At 45.4% G+C, this 22,516-nt stretch overlaps 1 protein-coding gene across 1 annotated transcript in view; it reads right to left on the reverse strand.

The window, feature by feature from the left end:
* Nucleotides 1–22,516, reverse strand: part of POU2F3 (POU class 2 homeobox 3) — a 40,566-nt gene that overhangs the window by 2,440 nt on the left and 15,610 nt on the right. Inside the window, 8 exon segments of the mRNA XM_068418364.1 lie at nucleotides 648–809; nucleotides 2,087–2,223; nucleotides 3,122–3,263; nucleotides 3,653–3,835; nucleotides 3,987–4,069; nucleotides 6,141–6,243; nucleotides 7,820–7,924; nucleotides 21,503–21,537. Coding sequence (XP_068274465.1) covers nucleotides 648–809; nucleotides 2,087–2,223; nucleotides 3,122–3,263; nucleotides 3,653–3,835; nucleotides 3,987–4,069; nucleotides 6,141–6,243; nucleotides 7,820–7,924; nucleotides 21,503–21,537 — 950 coding nt within the window.

The raw sequence follows: 22,516 nt of genomic DNA on the forward strand, positions 1-22,516 counted from the left end.
GTTTGTGACTGTAGACCAAATGTATTGTGCAACAAGTGACCAAACTTTTTGTGATGTTTGCCTGCCTTCTGATGGATAATTCCAAAACCCAGAAGATTTCAAGATAAAAATATTGCTTGTGAATACGTACTCTCCCTCCCACTCACCTGTGCTCCAGCACTAACAACACTGTAGGGAGGTTCCTGCTGCTTTTGTATGTGGAAGCAACTAAGCAACAATTAACTAGCAGAAATGCAATAGCAGCTTGTTATCCACAGTAGCCACTGACAGTAGGTTACAAGGACACACTTTCACCAACTCTCACAACAGTTTCTCTTTTCCTCATCCTTCCTGGCAATGAAAATACACTTGCCAGAACGTGAATGTCCGACATGAGAGAAGGACAGCTAGCACTACTGAAGTGTATTCTGCCTTTCTGCACAGGTAAAACAACAAACTTGTGTATATGCCCAGTCTGTGGCTAGCCCAGCTGCCTCTCTGCACACTCATGCAGGTGTGGAGTGTGCTTGCCAGCAACTCAGGGACTTGTGCGTACAAGGAAATGTCCTGTCCTGTTTCCTCTTCCAGCAAACCCTGCTGTACCCTCCCACCCTTTTCCCTTCTTGTCTGGGATGGCATGTAGAACTCCTTAATCCAAAGTCTCTCACCAGTCTGGAATTGTAGATAGGCGATTTGATGGGGGATGGCATCGGGCAGCTGATCCGTTTTTCCTTCTGGCGCCGGTTGCAGAACCAGACCCGAACCACCTCCTTTTCCATGGAGAGCTGCTCTGCTATCAAGGATATCTCCTCTGAACTGGGCTTGGGGTTCTGCTAAGAAAGGGCAGGAGGTTAAAGAAAGCCCCAAAGAGCTGTAACTTACAGCATCAATGTATGCTGCTTCTGCTGGAAAGGAAGAGGGCAAGGGTGAGGCTGGATGTAAACTGGGGAGGGGAGAAAATTTGCTTCTAAGACAAAGGGTAAATATTTGGGTGAGAGATTACGTTCTCTGAAGCAGAAAGTGCCTCTGATTCAATATCAAGTCTCATGGAATCAGTGGGGGATGAGTCAGTCCCTGGCCCTGTTATTGCATAAAGCACCACGCTCTTTGATCTTAACAGCGCTCTAAATCATTGCTTGGGGGGAAGCTAATGACTGGTGGTCTTCTCATTGCTGCACAGGACACACCAGCTCTGAGTGCTGTCTGTACGTCTACCTGCACCATCTCAGAAGAGCCATTTCTTCTCTTTCTTTCTCCATCCCTCATTTATAAAGGGAAATAATAGTACCTATCCTTTCTCCTGACTCACTCATTTTCGGGTGCATTTGACAGCATTTAGCTCCATGGGTTTTGATCCAAGTCAGAGACCTGAGGGTCAAAAATACCTAGCATGGAGATGCCAAGACAGTTTTGCCATTACAAAACATGCCTTGTACTAGCTAAAAATGAGGTGCCCATAATAATCTGACAATGACTGTCTTTTGTTCACATCAACAGTCTTAGGAGGAAATTTTTATATTATCAGATATGAGGGAGAAAACAAGAAAAAATGAGGGCTGGTCAAAAACTTTTTTGATGAAAAGTTTTCAATGGACAATTTAGTCCTACTGATTTAAAGCTCTGCTCTCTATAGTAATTTTTCTTGAAAATCGTGATGCTTAAAAAGTAAAAGGCTCCACTTCCGAAATGATTCAGGAGCAGCATCTGGAGCAGCTAGCTCTGCGGTCTCACAACACCTGCTTAACGGGCCGTCCGTTTCCGTGCTGCACCGTGGCCACACAGTTCTCATGGCACACGCCTGCAACTTGCAAAGAGAAGAGGTGGGTGCAGGAGACCAGCTTTAGCTGGGGCACTGATCAGTGGAAGATAACAGGGAAGTGTGGTAATGAAATTATAATTCCTTTAAAACAACATTTACCAAGGAAATAATTGGGTCTGATTTCTCTGGATTTGACACTTTCCCTGTTAAACCCTTCAAGCATTTTCTAACCTCCTATCAAAACAAACAAACAAGATCTCTTTTTTTTGTAGGATTCAGTGCTACTATGACCTAGCAAATGCCAAACTCAGACAGAGTTCATAACACATTGAAAGACTTTCCCCTCACATCTTGAAATCTTTTCTCCAGTGTGGAGCGAATGTTGGTCTCAATGCTGGTTCGCTTCTTTCTTTTCCGTCCAAACATCTCATTCACTGAGGGGTAGGAATTGGGAGTGCTCATAGAAGAATCCAAAGGAGCAGATTCTGGGGAAAGAGGGAGGGGAAGAGAGATATTCAAGAATTATTTTAATTCCTAGATCCTTTCTGGGAACTATGGCACCTCCTAAAGTACACCTCCTAAAATGTTCCTTCATTGTGGATCCCTCCTCTGAAATGATTAAAATTGCTTCAACAGTCCCAAATCCATCCATGGTCTTGGTCCAAATTAGAAAAGAAATTTAAGTGCTAAAATTTTAATCAACACACTATTTTTCCTTTTTCCAGCTTGGTTTCCAGCCTGCTCTGATGGGGACCACACATTTTCCAATGATTTCATTTCACACAGTTAAAGGTGTTGACTTACACCGCTGGGATCAGGTCTCATGTAGCTGAGACACCTCCTGACATAAATTGGTCAAACACGCAGCTCCTTCACCAGGCTGGGTGAAGCACATGAGGCTAATGCCACTCCTACAGTGGCTTGCAGCCAGCAGAGGACACCAGCCCAATGCTGCTGGGGATTCCCCTTGCAGTAATACCTTCCTTTTCTAATTACTGCTCATGGGCTGATCTCTGAGCACTTTAGGAGTCCCTTCCTACTCTTTCCAGTTTAGACAAGGAGGGACTGAATGGACTAGCCCAGTGGTTTGCCCCAGGCCATGCAACAGAGCAAGAGGCGATGCAGGAAGGACTGCCCCAGACACCAAATGGCAACGTGAATCCCAGATTGCCAGGGAGAAAGGACAGATGTGGTTTGCTATCTAGGCTGCTATGCAGCCCGCTGTGTGATCCACAGAGGAAAGCAGTCTGTTACCAGCCCAGCCACAGGTCTGAGAGGTCTTAGCTCCAGCTCTGATTTTCCTGGCTTTTACTGGAAGTTCCTGGATGGATCCCTCTCGTCCTGGCCAAGACTGGTGGCATTTCTGCATGTAATGTCACCTACCTGCATCACTCAGCCACTTCTCCAGCAGCGGTTTGAGCTTGCACATGTTCTTAAAGCTCAGGTTGAGAGCCTCGAAGCGGGAAATGGTGGTCTGGCTGAAATCATTGCCATAGAGCTTCCCCATTGCAAGTCCAACATCACCCTGCCAGAGAAGATCCAAATCACAACATGAGTTCAGAAAAACCCCTCACAGCTTCCCACTGTCAGACCACCTCTCAAGGTTGCTTCCAGAATAGGTTCAGCCTTGTCTCCACGACCTGCCTTCCAGAGAAAGTGACTTCTTTTCCCATGGGAATCTGCCCCACACCCCTGATCTTTTGTGTATTGGAGAAGGTGCAGATAATGAGGTCATGGTAATGAAGTATTAGGAAGGGTTTGACTTTTCATATGTTAGGAAGGGGATGCTCCAAAGAAAGACAAACTGTATCTAATCCAGCCCTTCTTCCATCCATGCCTCTGCCACAAACTCCCCCAGTTTGACATGTCCACATCACAAGTGACACCACCCTTCCCACTGACGAGGCTGCTCACCTGCGTGAACCCCAATTTGATTCGCCTTTGTTTGAAAGTCTTAGCAAACTTTTCCAGCTCCTCCAGGTCACTGGGTTCCTCAGATGCTCCTGATGGAGTTAGGTGCTTTGCCACTTGCAAATGCTGGGGTACGTCCAGGTGGGGTTCAACCGATGAGCCAGGGAGTCCAGAACGGCCCACAGCCTGTTAAAACAACAAAAAGATGCACAGAGTCACAACAACAGAAAGGTGCACAATTTTCCCTGCTATTTGCCCTTAGTGAAGCAGCACTTTTCACAGATGGGTGCTTCTCAGGGTGGGATTCTATGTTGGACTGTATGTTGAGGCAAGTTACCTGTGATGCCAGGCTGGGTCCTGGTTGGGAGAGGAGAAGGCTGCCCTGTTGCTGAGGGAAGGAGAGGATGTTTGGCTGCAAGGCTGAGGAGAGAAAAAGAGACACATCTTATCAGAGCAGCTCCTTCATCAGCACCTAGGCAGCTGGGCATCACTGCACAGGAAAGGCTCATGAAGCTCTGAATGCAAAACGTCAGTTAGCTCTTGTTCAAAACATGAGAATTGCGACCATTACAAATGTGGATAGCTCTGAGGTTGATTATGGGAAAGGAAAGATCCTTTTCACAGCTTTTTAGCCTGAAAGGGTTTATTACAATAATGATACAGGTAAAATATCTCACCCACTGATCCCTGCCTGTAGCTCATTAACCTGAGGTTGAACTAGGGCATAGACATTTTACATGTAACTTTGATTTTAGATGCAGCAGCAGAATTTACTACGTCCTTAGCGGTGATCTCTCCCAGAGCTTAATCATTGTAGCTGTTTAAAAAAGTACACCTTATTTCCAATAGAACCTTTTCTGGCTCCAACTTTCAGCCACTTGATCTTGTTAAAAAAATCCTGATCGTACAGTTAATCTCATGAGCCTGCCCACTCTGCTTTGTATTATACATTTCATTTTTAAGTGTCATTTTGAAGCTGTCTGCCCTTTCTTTTCTACCCTACTGTATTTCAAATAAATTGAATTTCTTTTGGAACATATAAACTGACACAAAATGATGAAAGGAAAAAAGAAGGGAAATCTATAAAGCTAACAAAACCTAGTATTTATGGAGTCTGTGTAATTGTTTAGTTGACATACTGCCAAGTACAAGCCTATGTGTCTAACAGGAAACGTCCTAAAGGATTAAGTAGTGACCGAGGCAGTGTAGTTCCCCAGAAATTTAGTTAGGTTCTTCAAGCCTGTTGTGAGTGAAGCCTATAGAATTTAGTGAGGATTTATAACCTTTCTTGAAACAGTCAATATATTCTATTGATTGTAACTGACAATTATAGGGAAAACTATATAAATTTATGGGCTGCTAGAAAAAGAGGAAAGAAAGATCATCTCCAGAATCAATCACTCCCCCCTTCTCTCTTTCTGTCTTTCCTTTTTTAATTTAGATCTGAATGTGCAGGATCCCATTTATTTATTTAGATTGGTGTTTCAATAAGCCTTCTCCATGCTGGAACAACTTTGCATTTCAAATGCAGGCTGGTAATGAGGTGCACATTTTTAACAGTGAAGGTAATTAATCACCAGAATGGCTTGCCTAGGGGCATGGCGGATGCTCTGTCATTTGGAGTCTTTAAAATCATGATTGAACACCTTTGCAAGAGCTAAACTCCAGCTCAAATGAAAATTATGGGGTGGATTGAGGAATCACCGGTTTGACAGCTGATGAGACCGAGGCTGTAAGATTAAGACTTCAGCAGCAATATTTTGGCTGACAGTATTCCCAGCATCTCCCTGGCTGCTTGTTTCCACCTTTACAGCACAGAGCTCTCACCTCCTTATTCACATTTACCAGCATTAGCTGTTTGAAGGGCTGCACAATCAGTCACATCAGGGCATAAAATAAATCAGACCTGGGAACTTATCTGGCTTAAAACCAGCTTTAAAACATGAAAACCAAACCAAAATGTGTGTCCTCTTGGGAAGGCTAACCCCACAGCCAAGTCCTTTTGGCCGTGAAGTCCATGAACTGATGTACCCATCACTCAGAACTCGGAGAACGTTGAGGCTGTTCCCATGGCGGCCCGAGGGACAACTTCAGGAATATTTTGTGCATCTCTTAGGTAGGAAGAACGCTCCACCTGTATCTGTACCAAACAACTCATTCCAGATGCTGTCCCCAATGCCGAGGTGGGATCCCCACCGGGACCGCGAAGCCTGGCCCCGAGGTGGCACTCTTGGCGCACACAGGAGCCAGGAGCATCCCTGGAACCGGAGCCTTCCCGGAGCAAGACCTGCGTATGGGATCATCCCAGTGTGGGAACCAGCCCAGGGGCGAGAGCAGGGGAAAATGCATCTGGTAACGCAGTGGGGGAACAGACACCATCATGCTGGGAAAACATCACAGACCAGATTAAAAGCAAGTCATGAGGAGGGAGGTTTTTCCTAGATCTGTATCTGCTTGTAACAATGCCCCTTCCACCTGTTACTGCTCTTACCTTGTTGCCCAGCCTGAGACTGAGACAGAAGAAACTGGGGAACTGACTGCATATGACCAGGAAGCAATACGAGCTGCTGCAGGGTGTGAAGAGAGCTCATATCCTACAGGAAAAAGCAAAGGGAACAACAAAACTCAGAGATGTCTGCTCTTCACACAGCATCACCTCTCCTATAAAGCTTCCCTGCTCTTTTATCCTGTCCTTGACCCCATTCACACTTTTCACTTAACTGCTAAAGCACAGGATTTGTGTAATTCATGCACTGGAGAGCTACAGATCCAGAGGTACTCCAGGATTTGAAGTTTTCAGATGTATAAGAAGAATTCTGTGCACACACACAGACATCCACATGGAGGATTGTCTACTTATATCTGAAAAAGTCAGTTCTTGGAAAATTACGTTTTTGAGGCACTGGCAATCAAAACCTGGTTGTTAGGAGCAACAGTGAAACCTCTTGGATTTCAGCTTCTCCAGATACTGTATTTTCAGAGAGTGAACTCCCTAAAATTACACAGGGAAGTGCATCTGACTGCCCCACCTCACGAACACCGAGAGCCTGCTTTCCACAGAAGGCTGATTTCCCAGCCAGCCTGTGCTGAGATGGAAAAGAAACGATGCCCAGCAGCGCCTGATTCTCTGCACCAACAGCAAACGCATTGCAACGGACACAGTGACCAGATCCAAAAATATTTCCTGTTCTTTGCCATGTAGCTGCCAGGAATTCCCCACCCTGCACTGAGCAGAGCAGGCAATAGGTACTGAGAGATGAGGATCACATCCTAGCGCTCTTTCACATTACTGGGGTCCCAGCCCCAGGTCCTTTCTTGGGACTAGGGGATAAGAGTTTGTATTTGCTTGGGACAGACACCAAAAAAATCAAATACTCCAATAAGACCAATTCTCTTTAGAGGTACATTTTTAAAGGAGCTCATTACTCAATAAGATGAGCTCTTTAAGCTTTTCAAGAACTGTTTTGAAGTCTTGGGGAAACTGAACAGCCTCTGAATTGTGTAAGGGATCTGAATACCCCACGAAAGAATGAGGGAAGAGATTACTGAACAGCTCTGTGGCCTTCTGGCATCTACTACCCAATACAATTTAAAAAGAGTTAAGTGCTAAACTCCAGTTTTTTACCTTAGGGGAAAAAAAAGATTCCCTCAAGGAACTATTTTTTTCTCTGGTGTAAATCAATTTGAGCCAACATATTCAAGGATGGCTATACTGGTTCAGATCAAGAGTTAATCTAGCCTAGAATCCTATCTCCAACAATGGCATTAACCAGACATTTATGAAAGGGGAAGACAAGGGCAACCATATCTAACACTTCCCTTTCGTGTTGTCTCAGCCTCCAATTATTTTCAATTCAAGGGATTTCCTGAGCATGGTGTGGTTTGCCTACTTAGTAAACCCTCAAACGAAATATCTTTCAAGTACATGTCCAGTCTACCTTTGAACCCATGTAAAACTTTCTGCAGAAAGAGACTGAGGAGGAAGCTGACTTTTACCAACACAGATTCAGTTTTCCAATTTAGTGTCCATCACATCCTCAAGTCTCCTTTTGCCACTGTCAAAAAGCATACATAATTTGGCAAATGTCTCAAAACCAGCCTCTTCTCCACAGGTTCACTAACCAGTGCCATTTCAGACTGCTGGATCCCTGAAGCAGCAAAGTCACTTACCCCTGCGATTTGGCTTCCAGGCATCATTGATGATCCCTGCACAAGGTGACCTGACCTAGGGGGGATTGTAGATTGCAAGGAGTCGCTGAGGTCTTCAGTTTTAATCTGAAAAAGAGCAAAGTAATTGTAGCATTAGGGAGCAGAGACAAGGAGATACAGGAGGTCTGGGGCGGCTAAGAGTCTGAGAGGCTGGAAGAGATGAGGAACAGGCTCCTTTCAGAGAAAAGTTAGAGCTCAGGACTCACTGCTCCCATCTCTGGCTTTGCAGAAAGGCATGGTTGTTCCCCACTTCTGCTCTCCAGGTTAGAATATGGACATCATTTTCCTGCTTTGCCAAACCAAGGGGAGGCTTGCAGTTTGCTGAATTAAAACTAATTAATTAAAATATTTTAGGAAGTAATGAAGTTCCAGTGACTTAGCAGGATATGGAGCATGTGAGTGCTTTCCCCAGACAAAACACTGAGGAGTGTTTTGAGTTATTTTGTGGAGTTATAAGGAAGATATGAAACAATTCTTTATAGATCACGACTCACAACCCAATGGTGGGGTTGGCTGTTTGTTCTGCAGGTGGCAGAGAACGGTACAAGGGGATGGGAAAGGAAAGGTCATGCAGTAAAAGACCTCGAAAAGCAGTGCAATGTTCCAGACTTGAAAACGCAGCACCCCAGGCACCAAGCATATTTGCTCAGCTTCTACCAGAAAGCAACAAGAAATTGTACTGGCCAGGCAAGGAAAAATCTGCTTCCTTAGCTAGAACAAGCTGTGGAAAAAAGCACCGGAAAACTTCACAGGTGTCAGCCCTTTGTCCAGTGGTCATTGTGACCTACTTTAATGTTAAAAAAGACTCCTGTCTACAAAAACATCATTATTCCTGAGTCCACATGCTTAAGAGAAGAATTTGCGCAGGGACCAGAACTGAATCCTTGTGTCTGGTTTATTCCATAGTCTCCATGTTAATTTCTAACATTGCTACTACATTTTAAAAAAGCAAACAAAAAACTGTTACATCCCTGTGTACTAGCTGAAATCCTTTGGTAATGCTGACTGGGACAGGAGAGAGGGAAACCTGGTTGGGGAGATTTTAGAAGCTTTTATGTTGATTCCTGAAAGCTGTCTGAGGAGTGTCTATGCACAGATGCCACGCACGGGGAACAGAAAAGTATACAGAGGACTTATAACACATTTTCTCTAAGAAAAGATCCAAGCAAACAATTTCCAAACTTAGATTGAAGTTTTTCCTAATCATGAGAATGCCTGGACCTAGGCTCACGTCATGAGCCCCATTTCTCATCTAAGCCTTTCCAGTGCAAGAAGAGGCTCCAGTTTCCACAAACTGGAAAACCCAGGAGAACACCAGAAAGGACAGGTCTTGAAAACCCTGTCACTAGGCTCAGCATTGCAGATTCATTCTCAGTGCTAGGGCTGAATCTCACCATCTCCCATCAAATTACTCCTGAGCCCAACATTCCCCAGAAGACAAGCGGGGTCGCGTTTTGCCGCGGGTTTGCAGTGCTGATGTGGCCTTTGGGTCATACAACCTCCTACCAGCAGAGGGGGACAAGAAATTCAGCTTTAAAAACAATGGCCCAAGCGAGTACTTTTGGTTGAGGAAGGTTTTATTTCAGTTTGACTAAAGCAAACACAAAAAATCTCCGCAAGAGCAAAGGAGAAAATGTGATCTGATCACAAGAGGCTCGGAGCTGCAGTGCAGGGAGCTGGCCCTGTGACATTAACCTCTGTGTTTTGGAAGGCGCTATGCAGAGGGAAGAGAATTACAACATCTTTCATTACAGCTATAGCTCTGGACACTGCCGAAACTAGTTTTGCAATAATACTAGCTCCTTGCAACAAGAGTTAGACATGCTACGAATTCCAGTTCTTTCCTACCTTTCAGGTTGGCATGATCATCCCTCTTAGCCTGGCGAAAACAATCAGATGGAAAGATCTTCTTTATCACTATCAATGCAGATAGTGTCTAAGTTACTAAACGGTAGACAAAAGGCTCAGCGGAATACACCGTTACCCCTGAGCCGCCCAGCCACTGCAGGCAAATGGGTTTATGCACGTTTTTCTTTCTGAGGGTGCATTAAAAAAAAAAAAATCATCCGAGCCAAAAAGTAAAAATAAATTTAAAAAATAAATAAATTACCCCTGCTTGCAATTCATGTGTGTCTGCCTCACACAACGCAGTCATCCAAGTCTGAACAGTCCCAAAAAGAAAAATTATCCGCGTCTTAGAGAACAAGGCACTTGATCCCGCCTAAGTTATGATCCCAATAGGAGTGGAGTGTTGAAGAAGCACAAGCCATTTCCAAACTGAAATCAATTTTTACAGCTGCCAAGCAGAATGATTTGGAAGCGTTCCAGGGTGAAAGGGGTGTGTAGCTGCATCCCGGCATCGCACAATATGAGAACGGGAGGTGGGTTTGGCAAAGGACTGGTTCCCGATTTAAAAACAACAACATCTCCCACTGCTCCTTCCCCCGTCCCTGGAATTCTGTGGCTCCCTCCTGCGCAGTGGGCGGGAACCTGGGTGCTCTTGACAAATCCTTCTCCCCTGCACCTATTTCCATTGGGTTTAGGCTCAAATTTACCTCTCCCTCCTCTTCCTCTCCCCAACAGGCCTGCAGCTGGCTAATTGTTCATTAGCGAGAGTTCGGGGTATATCCAAAACTTTTGGGATGGTTTATGCAAATCCTGCACTTTCATTTTTTCCCTGGCTAAACCGGCAGTATTACCAACCGTACATTAAAAAAACCAAAACCAAAAACCCCAAAAAACCACACACATTGTGGGCGAGGCCAGTCAATATCATGAGACTCCCTTAAAATAATGTAAATTTCAAATTAATAAAACAAGGGGAGGAGTTGCCTTCTCTTTTCCCAGTGCATCTGACTTGTATTTGCAGGCATTTTCTACAAATATGGGAAAAGTTTTCTTTAAGGAACCAAAAAAGGTTGAAATATTCACAGAATCACCTCATGCAGGTATTTGATGAGGACCCTGCTAAACCGTTGCAAGTGAGAAACAGTGATTTAGTTAAACCCAGGACCAGATCCCACTGCGGTTCCTCAGGACCTTGGTTTTACATGATAATCATGGGAAATGGTGAACAAGAAGTCACTGAGAGCAAACCTAAGTTTCTTCCCATTGAATTTGATTTGGGGAAATAACATAATGTAAGGAAAAAGGAACTTGTGAAACGGTGGGACCAAGTAATGCCCTGCAAGCACATCCTGCTCGCTGAGAGCTAGGCAGAGGTGCAGAGCCTGGGTTGCCAGCTGGGAATCGACAGGCACCTTCTTCCCCTTGGGCTAGAGGGGAGTCTCCGGGCAGCGCTGGGAGCAGCTTCCAGCTCCTCCTGAGGAGGTAACGGCAGGTGGCGGCGCGGGTGCGTAGAGCTACCCAGGGCTTCTCCAGGATGGGAATGGAATCACGCTTGCAAATCTCAAGTGGATGTTTTCACAGCCTTAAAATAGGGTCAGCTGCCCCCAAGCAATCAGAGTGAAAAACACAGGAAGGGTGACAGGGTGGAAAGAGAGTCCCTTCCTTAGTTGGCTAGCACATCTGCTGGGCCTGGCCAAGGATGGATTGTTTCTTACCTATCTCTGGCCTAAAAACAAAAACAAAAAGCAAAACAAACTAAGAAACATATTGAGGGCGATGGAAAATGATCAAAGCTCTTCAGCTTGCTTGCGTAACCGATTTGTGGAAGGTGTTTCATAAACATTTCATAAGAAGGAGAATTATGAAGAAAACATCTCCCAACCTGCCTGCAATTACTGCTCAAACTCTTCCTTACCAGTAGGAAGAAGGGGAGAAAAAAAAAAAGTACATCTGTTTTGTAACTGATCTGTGAACTTTTGGCAAACGTTCGGCTCATGAAAACATCCTGCAGACATATTGCAAAGCTCTAAAAAGCCAGCCTTACATGAGGAAGTTGGAAAGATTCACCTTAACAGCTCTGATTTCACCGTGTGGAAGGCCATACCCTTCTGACAGACAGATCGACCGACCCACATCTGATTCATTGGACTGACGGTTAGATCCCACAGAACTCTGGCTGCAGTCCTCCTCATATAATCCCAGTTTAGGGTTACTGCTCACTGGTAATTGAATTGGTCTTCCTCATCTATTATTAGACACCAAAGCAGGCAGCCTGAATGCAGCCCCAAGCCACCTCCTTTTGATGAGCACTTCTGATGTAGTGTAAGCACTGCTCCGTCATCCTCCTCGCCAAGGTGGGACCCACTGACTGATTCAGCACCCAGAGCCTCGGATGCTTTCCCCAAATCTAGATAAGAGATCCCCGTACCCTGCCAGAGTGAGGCCGTTAAAGCCGTGTCAGCCTTCTCCAGTACCAGTTATTAGGCAGGCATTGCAGTCGTTATTGTAAGATAGAAGACGATCATATTTGTTGTGTAGTTTCTATTTAGACCGTAACCTCTTTGAAACAGATATTTATCTGCCTTCATATCTGGCTTATCTCAGTCAGCAACTCACAACTGTTTAAGCGTTTGACTTACTCATATTCCTCCCTCCCGCCATCGCAGAGTGGTAAGGCTGTTTCACCGGAGAGAAGAGGGTCAGGTGCACATAGACAGGGTCTGAAAAAATTGCCCCTCACTGAAAACGAACAGCACAGTTCTTCCAGGGCTGAATCAGTCCCAAAGTGCTATTCAATACAATAGAGTTGTCTGAAGTTGCCCTAAAGTGGTTTGCCTGAAGCCAAGGGAAGAAGTTTTACAGTAGAAACAGGTATCAAAACTGGATCCAAGGCTATTGCAGTTAACTAAGCCTTCCCACCTTCCAATGGTGTAAGCACACTTCTCTGCGAATTACCTGCACATGTGGGCACCATAAAATAAAAAACACACTAATAATAAATTATAGCAATAATAATAATGGGCTTGCAATTACTATTTCCACATGTACTATCCTGCACGTACAGCGAGGTTTAAGACACCCAGGAAGGAAGCAGAAAATCCTTATGTCAATGCAACGATACGCACCCTATAACATTTGATACCCTTTCACACTGAAGGGCAGGATTTTTCAGAAGCTATCAGCACGACAAAAGGGGAGTTAATCCCACGCTGAATGCCTAACAGATTATTTCCTAAAACTCAGCAATGACAGCACACTGAAAAACTAAAATATAATCCCTAACCTCAACACACCTGCATCACAGCTATGCGAGGCCTTTGAGTTTATTAATTGAAGCCCGATCTGATATGCTTTATCCTCTGAGCTTCAGCTTGGGATGTTAATAGTTCTGCCTTAGCTCTAGTAAAAGTGGGGGTGGGAAATCAAAACTTTAAGAGTAACCAAGCTACATGCTTCACAAAAGAAACCAACCAGAACCACACTCAGCTTTGCATCCACGGGCTTTCTGCTACAGTATTTCCCTAGTGGTTTTGCTTTTAAACAGAGAACAGGAAAAAGAAAGAAGTCACCTCCCTCCTCTGTGCTGAACAATAAACCTCAAAATGATCACGTGTAGCACAGCAGGCTTCAAAAGCAGGTGCTGGGCAAGGGAGTGGAGAACCAAAACCAGAGGTGGGAAGAGCACCTGCCCTGAATGGCCACGCTGATATCGGCACCTGCTCAGGTAGGCACGTCCTGATGCAGGGCCGCTCTCCGCATTAGAGACTGGAGTCTGGGAGCACAGAAACTAGCTAGTGCTTTTGGAAGGTGACCTGTGCTCAGGGAGCACAGAACTGGCCAAAAAGATACTGAAAAGCAACCACTTAAAGCATCTTTGCTCTTACTATTGGTACTTAAGCATGTGTACCTTCTCTGCCAAGGCCTGTAGACGTACCAAATTTGAAGTATTTAAAAAAAGGGGGAGGGGAAGATGCCATTTTCTTGGTCAGAATGGTGAGAACCTCCAAACAAAGCACGGAAAACAATTTTACCACCATTAAGGCTGTGATTTGTCTGATGTCTCCATTCCAGGACTCTCCCTGCCCCTTCTTCCCTAGCCATCCTCAGCGCAGAGGTCCTGCCCTTCTGCCCCAACCTTCTCATGCGTTGCAGCATTGCTCTCTGCATCTCTCTCAATTTCACTTGCTCAACTTCCAAAGCTCTCCAGAACTCCACCTCTGCCTACACCTTTGTGCTTATCTTTTCTGCTCCCACCCTGGGCTCCATCCCTGCCCCTTTCCTTATCAATCCGATTTCACACACACCAGGCTTCATGGCTTCTCCCATGCCCTCTTGCATGCTCATACAGGTTCCCTGGAGCCTAATCATGTTCCTGTTGAAGTCAGCAGCAAAGTTGCCTTATTGGGCTTTTCTGGGGCCAGAACAAGACCCTTAACTGTTCTCCAAATTGCCAGCATGAAAAATTTCCCCTTTCCATGGATCTCTTGTCTAGCGGGGGGAGACTGTGATTGTTCTGGATTCTCTCTGCTCTCTGGCTGCCAACCAGTCACCAGCCATCTAAACACCTGGCACTGCCTCCCTCCATATAGTACCAATGTCCCTGGATCAGTCATCCACGAGGAGGGCAGAGCAGTGTCCACAGAGCTAGTTGTGGCACAGGTAGCCCTTGGTAGCAAGGCGCTTTCCACCACATCCCACGTTTGAAAGGAATTAACTTGGAATCAGATGGCTCCCGTGACTGGAGCTGGCTCCATCCCAGCTCCGCAGGTTCCTCTGATTGGTTTGTGGTAGTTTTGGCACCAGTTGCCACGCCCCAGGGAACTGGGACACAAGAAGAGCAGCTAGAGGGATTGCATTAAATACACACAAGTAATATAATTAAAAGAGAAAGGGAGAGTGAGAAAAATCAACTTTGCTGGAGAGTATCACATCGTTTTTCGTTTTGGGTGAAGGGCATGAAGTCTAGTGATTGAGGGGAAGACAATGCTCAGAGCCAATTCTCTGCTCCCAACTCACTGGCTCTGTGTGACTTCTCGTCAGGAGAACAAGGCAAGAGGGTTTCTTGCTAGCATAAGCCCAACGTCTGACTCCTAAGGGGCTGAGCAGCCCTGGTTCAGCCCACTGATTTCACATGGAGCGCTAGCAGATCAGCACCTCTGGGAAGAGAGAAAGTGCACTCTGATGTCAGGCTTCCAAAATTAGAGGCCTTGCTTGAAACCCCATCACCTTCACCTTTTTATGCTATGACTTGTCCTTCTGCAAAATGGGTGTAGGGCCCCACCCTTGCTGGGTGGTGCACGCTTTTGATTGAACTCTTGGAGCTCACCAGATGAAAGGCCTTCAAGATTTGTAGTCCTCTCCTTATTACCGATGAGCCATTCTCTAATAGGCAGAAGAGTCATATCCATGCACAGTAGTTCGTGCAACTCACTGCTTAAAAAGGTTCCAGGCAACCTAAAGAGTGGTTTGACAGTGACAACCATGCCTTGACCTTAGTTTCTATTGTGGAAACAGTTGTTATGTCCCTTTAGACAGGTCCATTAAACTAGGGCTTGTCCCCTGCAAGCCTAGAAAATATTTCCCAAAGGATGAAAGGACCCCAGTTGGACCAGGGAATTTGCACGAAGAGAAGATCTATCTGTCTCTTCCTCATCTCTAAGACAGCTTTGAAATAGCTGTACAAGATACATTGCCAGTGAACCAAAGCAACAAGCATAGGAAATACCTTATAAATATAGGTTGCTCTTTAGAAGCCTGGAGCAGGAAAGCAGGAGTTTGTGAACAGACTGCAGCTGGATCTTAAGTAACAATCCAGCCAACTCTGAAGTGATGCTGGGTTGTCATCAACATAAAATTAATTCAATGGTTTCAGTCCACCACTTGAGAAAAAATTTTAAAAGGCCAAATCCTTTCTCCTGCTTCCATTCCCCTTCCCCTCATAAGCTTCCCCAGAGACTCATGGGCCTGTTTTGGAGTCCATTCCCAGCAATCTCATCTGAGGGCCTCTGTAAGGCGCCAGAACAAAACTAGCTTGAAGAAGGGGTTCCTTTACATATCTGTCCTAAGCAAAACAGTGCCATATATAGAAACAGAGGACTTTCCCTCGAGCCAGGGCTTTCTCTGATGCTTTCCCAAAGGGCTGCATTTCAATGAAGAACCAGCGCACACATACAAATTTATGTAATCAGTCTGTCCCTAGGACAGAGCAACAAAACTTCAAACAGGAAAGGCCAAGGTAGTGTTCAGCTTAGATCCAGTGTCAGTCAAGGCAGATACGGACAGCCGGGCTGATTTCCAGCTAGTGAAGGCTCAAGAGATGAAAAGCAGATGCAAGACTTAGGCTGTACCCCGGGGCAATGCGGAGAAGAAGAGAGAGTAAAATCTGAATTGATCCCCAGAGGGGAGAAGGAAGCAGGATGAGAACCTCCCCTTGAGAGGAGGGCAAAACAGGACTGGGATGGAAATCTGGAGGGCAGACTGAAACCTGAACTACCCACAGGGAAAAGCCAAGCAGGAACAGAAATGACATATAGGGAACACGAGATTAGGGGTAGGTGGGAACACAAAGTGGAATGAAAAACTATGAGAGAGATCCCTGGGGGGAGGGAAGCCCTGATTGAGCAAAATTAAATCTGCAGGGAGTTTTGCATCCCAGATATTAATAACAAACTACCTAGCAAGTTAGGCCCTTCTTTCCACCTTCAAAAGGATGGAGGGGAGGAAGAACTTGTCTGTGGTTGAGCACAAGACTATGAATCAGAGAATCGGAGTCCATATCCTAGCTCTGCTAAGGAGCAGGTCCCTGGATTACAATACACCTCAATGTCCACAGGCAACTGTCCTATAAAGCATCCCCTGATTTCAACTGCAGTCATGGTGCTCAGCATCTCTGGGAAAAGCCAGGTAGTCAGTCTACATCTGTGAGACAGGGTTAAACACCTCCCTACCTTCTGGAGGCACTCAGATGCTAAATTCATTAGCAAAGTACCTTCAGACGTGTGGGTGGAAAATACCAAACAAGGTCAGAGTGTTGTTAATGGCACTGAAAAAGAGCCACCAAGTGATTTTATATCTCAGATGCAGTTTGCCCACTTTAATTTCTCATATCACGTGTCTACAGGACACCAGCTGTGAAGACCCGAGACAACTCACTCTACCTCAAAACAACTGTTGAAAACCCCATGTAAACCTCAAAAATCAAAGTTCCCTTGCACAATGTCTCTGTCAGATATGAACAGGGCAAGAAGATGAGTTAGATAAGGAGGTCCTGAGGGAGGGGAACCCCTTTGGCACCTCTTGCAGAGAACAAGGCAGTAACACACAGGATCCTTCTCTTGGTTTTGGAAAGGAGAAATTTTTCAACGGACCCAGTCCCTCACCACTCTTTTGTGATATACTAGCAGACACATTCAATTGGCCAAAAAAAAGTCTACTCTGATCCTACTGACTAGGAATCTTAAGCAGCTCAATTATTTAATGCTGACTGACCACTGGAAGAGAGGGACTTTGAAACGTGTCCCTTACAGTCACGTGCAACGGTCAAAATGGCAATGTGTACGATCCGATGTGCAAACGTAAGTGTTGAGCTAACGTGCCTATGAAATATGAGGCCACTTCAATTGTGTATCTTATTTCCTTATTTTGTTCTGGATGTTTCCCCTTTGTGTTCTGAAGATCTTTCCTGCCCCAGCAATACATCTCCAGGCTACCTCCTTTCCCCAGGTAAAGCCATCCCAAGATCCTATTTCTAGAAGGCCTGTTGGAAATAGATGTATCCCTATTACATCCCCTGATTGGTGTAAAACAAAGAAAATAAAGTAATAGGAGTAAAGAACCAACAGGAAGATTCAAGCTGTGCTGAGCCCTGGGCTGCTCAAGCACACTAGTGCCTGCTTGTCTGTCTTAAATATGGTAAAGTCTCACAGCAGGATCACCTTTACATTGATACAAATAACAAACTTATTATTAAACAAATGACAGCCTGTCTGCAAGGGTTAGCCTTTTGGTGGAACGAAACTGCATGACATAATTGGATACAGAGCACATGGAGATCCTGCTAAGCCTTTCCTGCACTGGTAACACATAACCTTTCAGTTTTATTTCAGAAGAGACATTCTCTCCTAGCACTGGAGTGCAGCTCAGAGCATGTAGGGGCTTAGAGAGGACCTCTCGTTCCCTTTTCTGAAAGGAGGGGAGATCTGAGCCTTCTTTCCTCCCTGGCACTTAGAGACTGCATTGCTGCAAGGACCAACAGATGACACAGTCCTACACATCACTTTCCTGATGGAAAAGAAATCAATGATTCAGCATCTGTGTATTTTCTTCCTCCAGCTGTGGATCAATGCACAGCACTATGTGCTGGGCTACAACATTCACACCATGCACACGAGCCCTGTCGTCTCCCAAAACCATCAGCCCTAGCTCCGTGGGTGTATTCCAGAATGCAATATTGTGTCGGGGATTAACTCCAGACACAGAATGAATTACCTGGCTCTCTAGAACAGCTCTCTTCAGAGCCATCTACAAAAACAAACAATGCAGTATTTCCTCAAAGGCTGAACGCTACCTGTACCAACAGGGAAATAAACCAAACAAGACCTGTAAGACCGCAGTAGCATCACCTGCTGAGGATCACCACATTACAGTGAGGAACAGTTCTGACTTCAACACTTTCAGTCAGACCTTTTCCTGGTCCCCTCGATGCCCTTTCACGGCAAGACTCTGAAGCCACATTTGCCGAGTTACTCAGTTCTGTCCCTGACATGCTCTGGACACGATCCCAAACCATCAAGAACCAGATGTCCCTATCAGGTTGCCAGCACTGAAGGTGAAAGTTTATTACTGTCTCTTTACATTTCCCTTGATATAAACAGGAAACAACCAGCATTAGACTCACTAAATAAAAAGCCAAACCAGATAGGCAAGGCAGAAGATGCTGCTTTTCCATACACACCCTTTTCCCTCTCATTCACATACAAATTATTGTTGCATCCAGGTGGGAGGAGAGTTTGAAGAGGGGAGGGGGAAGAAATGTTTGCCAAATAGGTTGAGGGATCAGAAGGCAGCTTTCTCATAAAGCGCAGGGCTGACCCACAAACTGCGAGAAAACCTCAAACTCCACAAGAGTTTCCCTCCTCCCTGTTTGCAGGGTGAGAGCAGCCACAGCAGGGAATTGGTAGGCAAGTAAGGGGTCTAACCAGGTCACTCCACCCTTCTCTTCCCGCCTGGAGCATAACACGGGAGGGAAACAGACCTGAAATGTAGGCCATCTACAAAGACTGGGGGAGAGGCTTAAATGATGTGAGATTTATGATCTTCAAAGCGATTAGCGCCCAGCACTCCAAATAAAGTCAAAGAGAACTCAGCAGCTCTTGCATTCGGTTTGGAGCTGGGTTTCAAACCATACTTCTCTGGCTTCAGTTTGAAAACTTGAATTGCAAGGTAACAAAAAAAAAAAAGCCACCCAAAACCAACCTCAAACCCCAAACCAAAATTAAAAAACCCACCAACCTCCACCCTAATGAAAGAGCTCAGCACCTGATTTTACATGAAAACACTTTGATATTTTCATATCTCCCTTCTTCCTTTTTCTCATCATTTGAAATCTATTTGCTGAAATGAAGATGAATTCACCAATAGCCGAGGTCAACCTGAAACGTGAATGCACAACCCGTGTGCATTTGGGCTCATTCTCATTTAAAATGACAACAACAATAACGGCTCAAGTGCACACATGGCCTTGAGAGGGCCAAGAGAGGGAGACAAAGTGCCATTTGCACACGCCTGTGTCCACTCGCATGGACTGTTACAACCACATCCCTGACATCACTGCAAAACCCCTGCCGTGGACACTACCTAGGTTCTGGGGAATCACACTAGATTAAAAAAGAAACATTAAAATTAGCTTGTTCACAGGCTTTTGCTTTTTAAACCTTGATAAGCCCTCAGTCAGGTTTGCTACTCACTTACACAAACAGACATGCTGGCAAAAATGAAAGGGATCTTGCAGTACCCCTTTGATAGAAGGGGAAAAACAGAAGTGGGAAGTAAATGCTACAACAGACAGTCCTAAAACCACAATCTCTTTTTGGGAGGACATTTCTGTAAAGCAGACTCTGGCCCAAATCCTACAGACGGCAAGGCGCTCTGCCCCCACAACTTTAGCAGCATCCACTTATTCAACGACATGCAGAGGACTAGGACGTTAAAGATGATGGGTCAAATCATCAGTGGGTGTAAATCAGCACTGCTTCACCACAGCCAATAACGTTTCCTTGATTAACCTCAGCCCAGCTTCCAGTTCTAACATCTTTGTGGTGTTGCCATAGGAAAAGTTTGCAACATGTAACGATCTTGTACTTTCATAGCTTATTTCTATCTTGAGGGAATTTTCTTTTATCACTAGTTATAAGCAGATTGGATTCTTCTCTTGGCGTGTAGAAAGCCTGTGCTTTGGGCTCTGCAATCCACAGAGCTGGAGACACAAGACTTTTTGTTTTCAGCTGGGTATTCCAAAAACCTGGAAGATGGCTGAACGTGTTAAGACACCTTTGATAGGAAGTTACGACCCACCCAAAACCAGAGCAGCCAAACCAAACAAACAAACAGCAGCTTGCTGACATCTGTCAGACCAGAGCCACCAAGGCAAGATCGAAGGACAGAAAAGTCACGGCAAGCAGCTTCAGCTGCCCACCTGCTGCTAGCAGGAAGCCTTTGCAAAGGATCGCAACCCTTGAACTCCAGGAATTCACGGTTGGAAGCAGGTAGGTTGCTGTACAGTTAAGAGTGCCAACATCTATTTCAAACGCTAGTGACTGCCCGTGGAGTTACAGCCCCTTTTGCTTTCCTCCCTCCAGCTCCCCGGCCAGCCCCTGGAGTCCTGCAGCAGGTCAGTGGGTTAGCTCTCTAGACCTCCTCTTCTTCTTTACAAGGTCTGAGTCCAGCTCCACTGATGGTCACAGGAGTCCTTAGCTCTGGACTCAGAGGCATTTTCTCATGTGTCTGCACAGATTCAAGACCTACACTCTCCAGAGGGCTATCACCTTCCTCCCCTTGCAATTCTGATGTGAAATGTGGGCATTTCTTAGAGCCACATATGAAAACCTCCAGGCACCCAGTGAGACAGGGGTTGCTTTCAGCTGCATGAAGCAGGAGGATAACAGCAAACACAGCAAAGACAACGGTCCCTCATGTGTTAATTTGCAATTAGGGCTTGCTTGCCCTGCAAGAAGCACTTGCTTTTGTCTGCTGTCCCTTCCCACTGTCTTCCAAAGAAGAATCTGCCATTGTAGGCAGGCCTGGTCTTGACCTACGCACTCCAAGACCTCAAACCACCTCATCTTCAGGCCTTGCTGATACTCTTGTGAGTCAGCCCCATGCTCTTAGACTTGCATACCACAGTGCTTTCAGCGCCAGTGTCACAAGCAGCAGAAATGCATGGGGCTTTGGGGTGGGATTTGCACATTTACCAGTGTAACTGAGGTCCCTTTCGCTTCTAAATGACAATGGGAAAAATTAAAAAGCCAGAAAAAGCCTCAAGCAAATGGTGATTTAAAGAAACTCTATAATTAACTGAACTTCTATGAAATAGGAAAGCCTGGAAACCAGAAGTTTAATCTGTCATTCTATCCCACAAGGGGAACTGGGAAGAACTTATGTGGTCTGTTTAATGGTAGCTTCTGACCTAACAGTTTTTATCTCTTAGCAGTAGCTGCCTGGGACTCAGCAAGATGAGCAATTAAAAAACAGTAATTCAAGAAAGCAGGAGAATACCTGGTAACCCAGGGAGTGTCTTACCTGCCTGTTAAAGTCCAGCCCATTCTGTTCATTTCCTACAACGAAACAAACAGAAAAGTATCTCGGTATTAATGACAGTCAGCATTGATGCAAACTTTCCAGAACTTAGAATGCACATAACCAAAGACATGCTGCTCGCTCAGCTCAGTTTACTAAAAGAGCAAGGAGAGGAGGAGGAAGGTAGAGTCAATGTGAATGCAGAAATGGAAGTACGAAGGCAGCTTTTGCAATGTTTGGTGGTATCAGCCTTTGCTGAAGTATAACAGAAGTGCTTCTGCCTGGGAGATACCTGGCCAAGCAGCAAGGGTGGGGGAAAACTCACTGACTGCAAGGGAGATTCCAGCAGAGGTGAGCTGGAGGACGTTACAAATCTCCAGGGAAATCCAGGACCAAGGCACTGTACATTAAGCGAGAACTAACTGTGGGAGAGGCTAGCAAACAGGTGGCCGAGGCTGTTAACCAGGGATCTTCAGGAACCCATGTGGCACTGAGTAATTACAGGATATCTAAAGGAACAGAGGGTGCCGTGGGGTTGTGCTCAAGAGGCGTCTCCTTGATTCCAAAAGAGATTGGCAGGCACAGGGGGAAAATCAGACAGGTTTCAGCCTGAAGGTACCGCACAGGCCCTCACTCATTCCCCTTTGATGATAAACATTCTCCCCCCATCACACCTGCCAAATTCATCAAGAACATCACAGAGGAAAGGTTGTACGCTCCACAGATACGAATGCTTTAAGGGATTCCATGAAGCTTCTTTAGTTGCAAAGGCAACCCCAAGAAACCCCTTCCCTTTGCAATCCATTCCCTAAGTCATTCTCTTCCAGTCCAACTGAGTTTGTGATAAATAGTCTTAAATTGTTCACATCCCACCGGCGCAAGCCCCTAGGGCCTCCTCCTCCTCCTGTTTTTTCCAGTATAACGTTCCCCATAAAGCATAGCCTGTACCCTGTGATCTGATCAAGCTCCAACACATCATGTTTTTCAGTATTTCATCTCTCTCTTGCAAAAAGTTGG

Source organism: Nyctibius grandis, chromosome 25 (assembly GCF_013368605.1).
Source record: "Nyctibius grandis isolate bNycGra1 chromosome 25, bNycGra1.pri, whole genome shotgun sequence".
Lineage (NCBI taxonomy): Eukaryota > Metazoa > Chordata > Aves > Nyctibiiformes > Nyctibiidae > Nyctibius > Nyctibius grandis.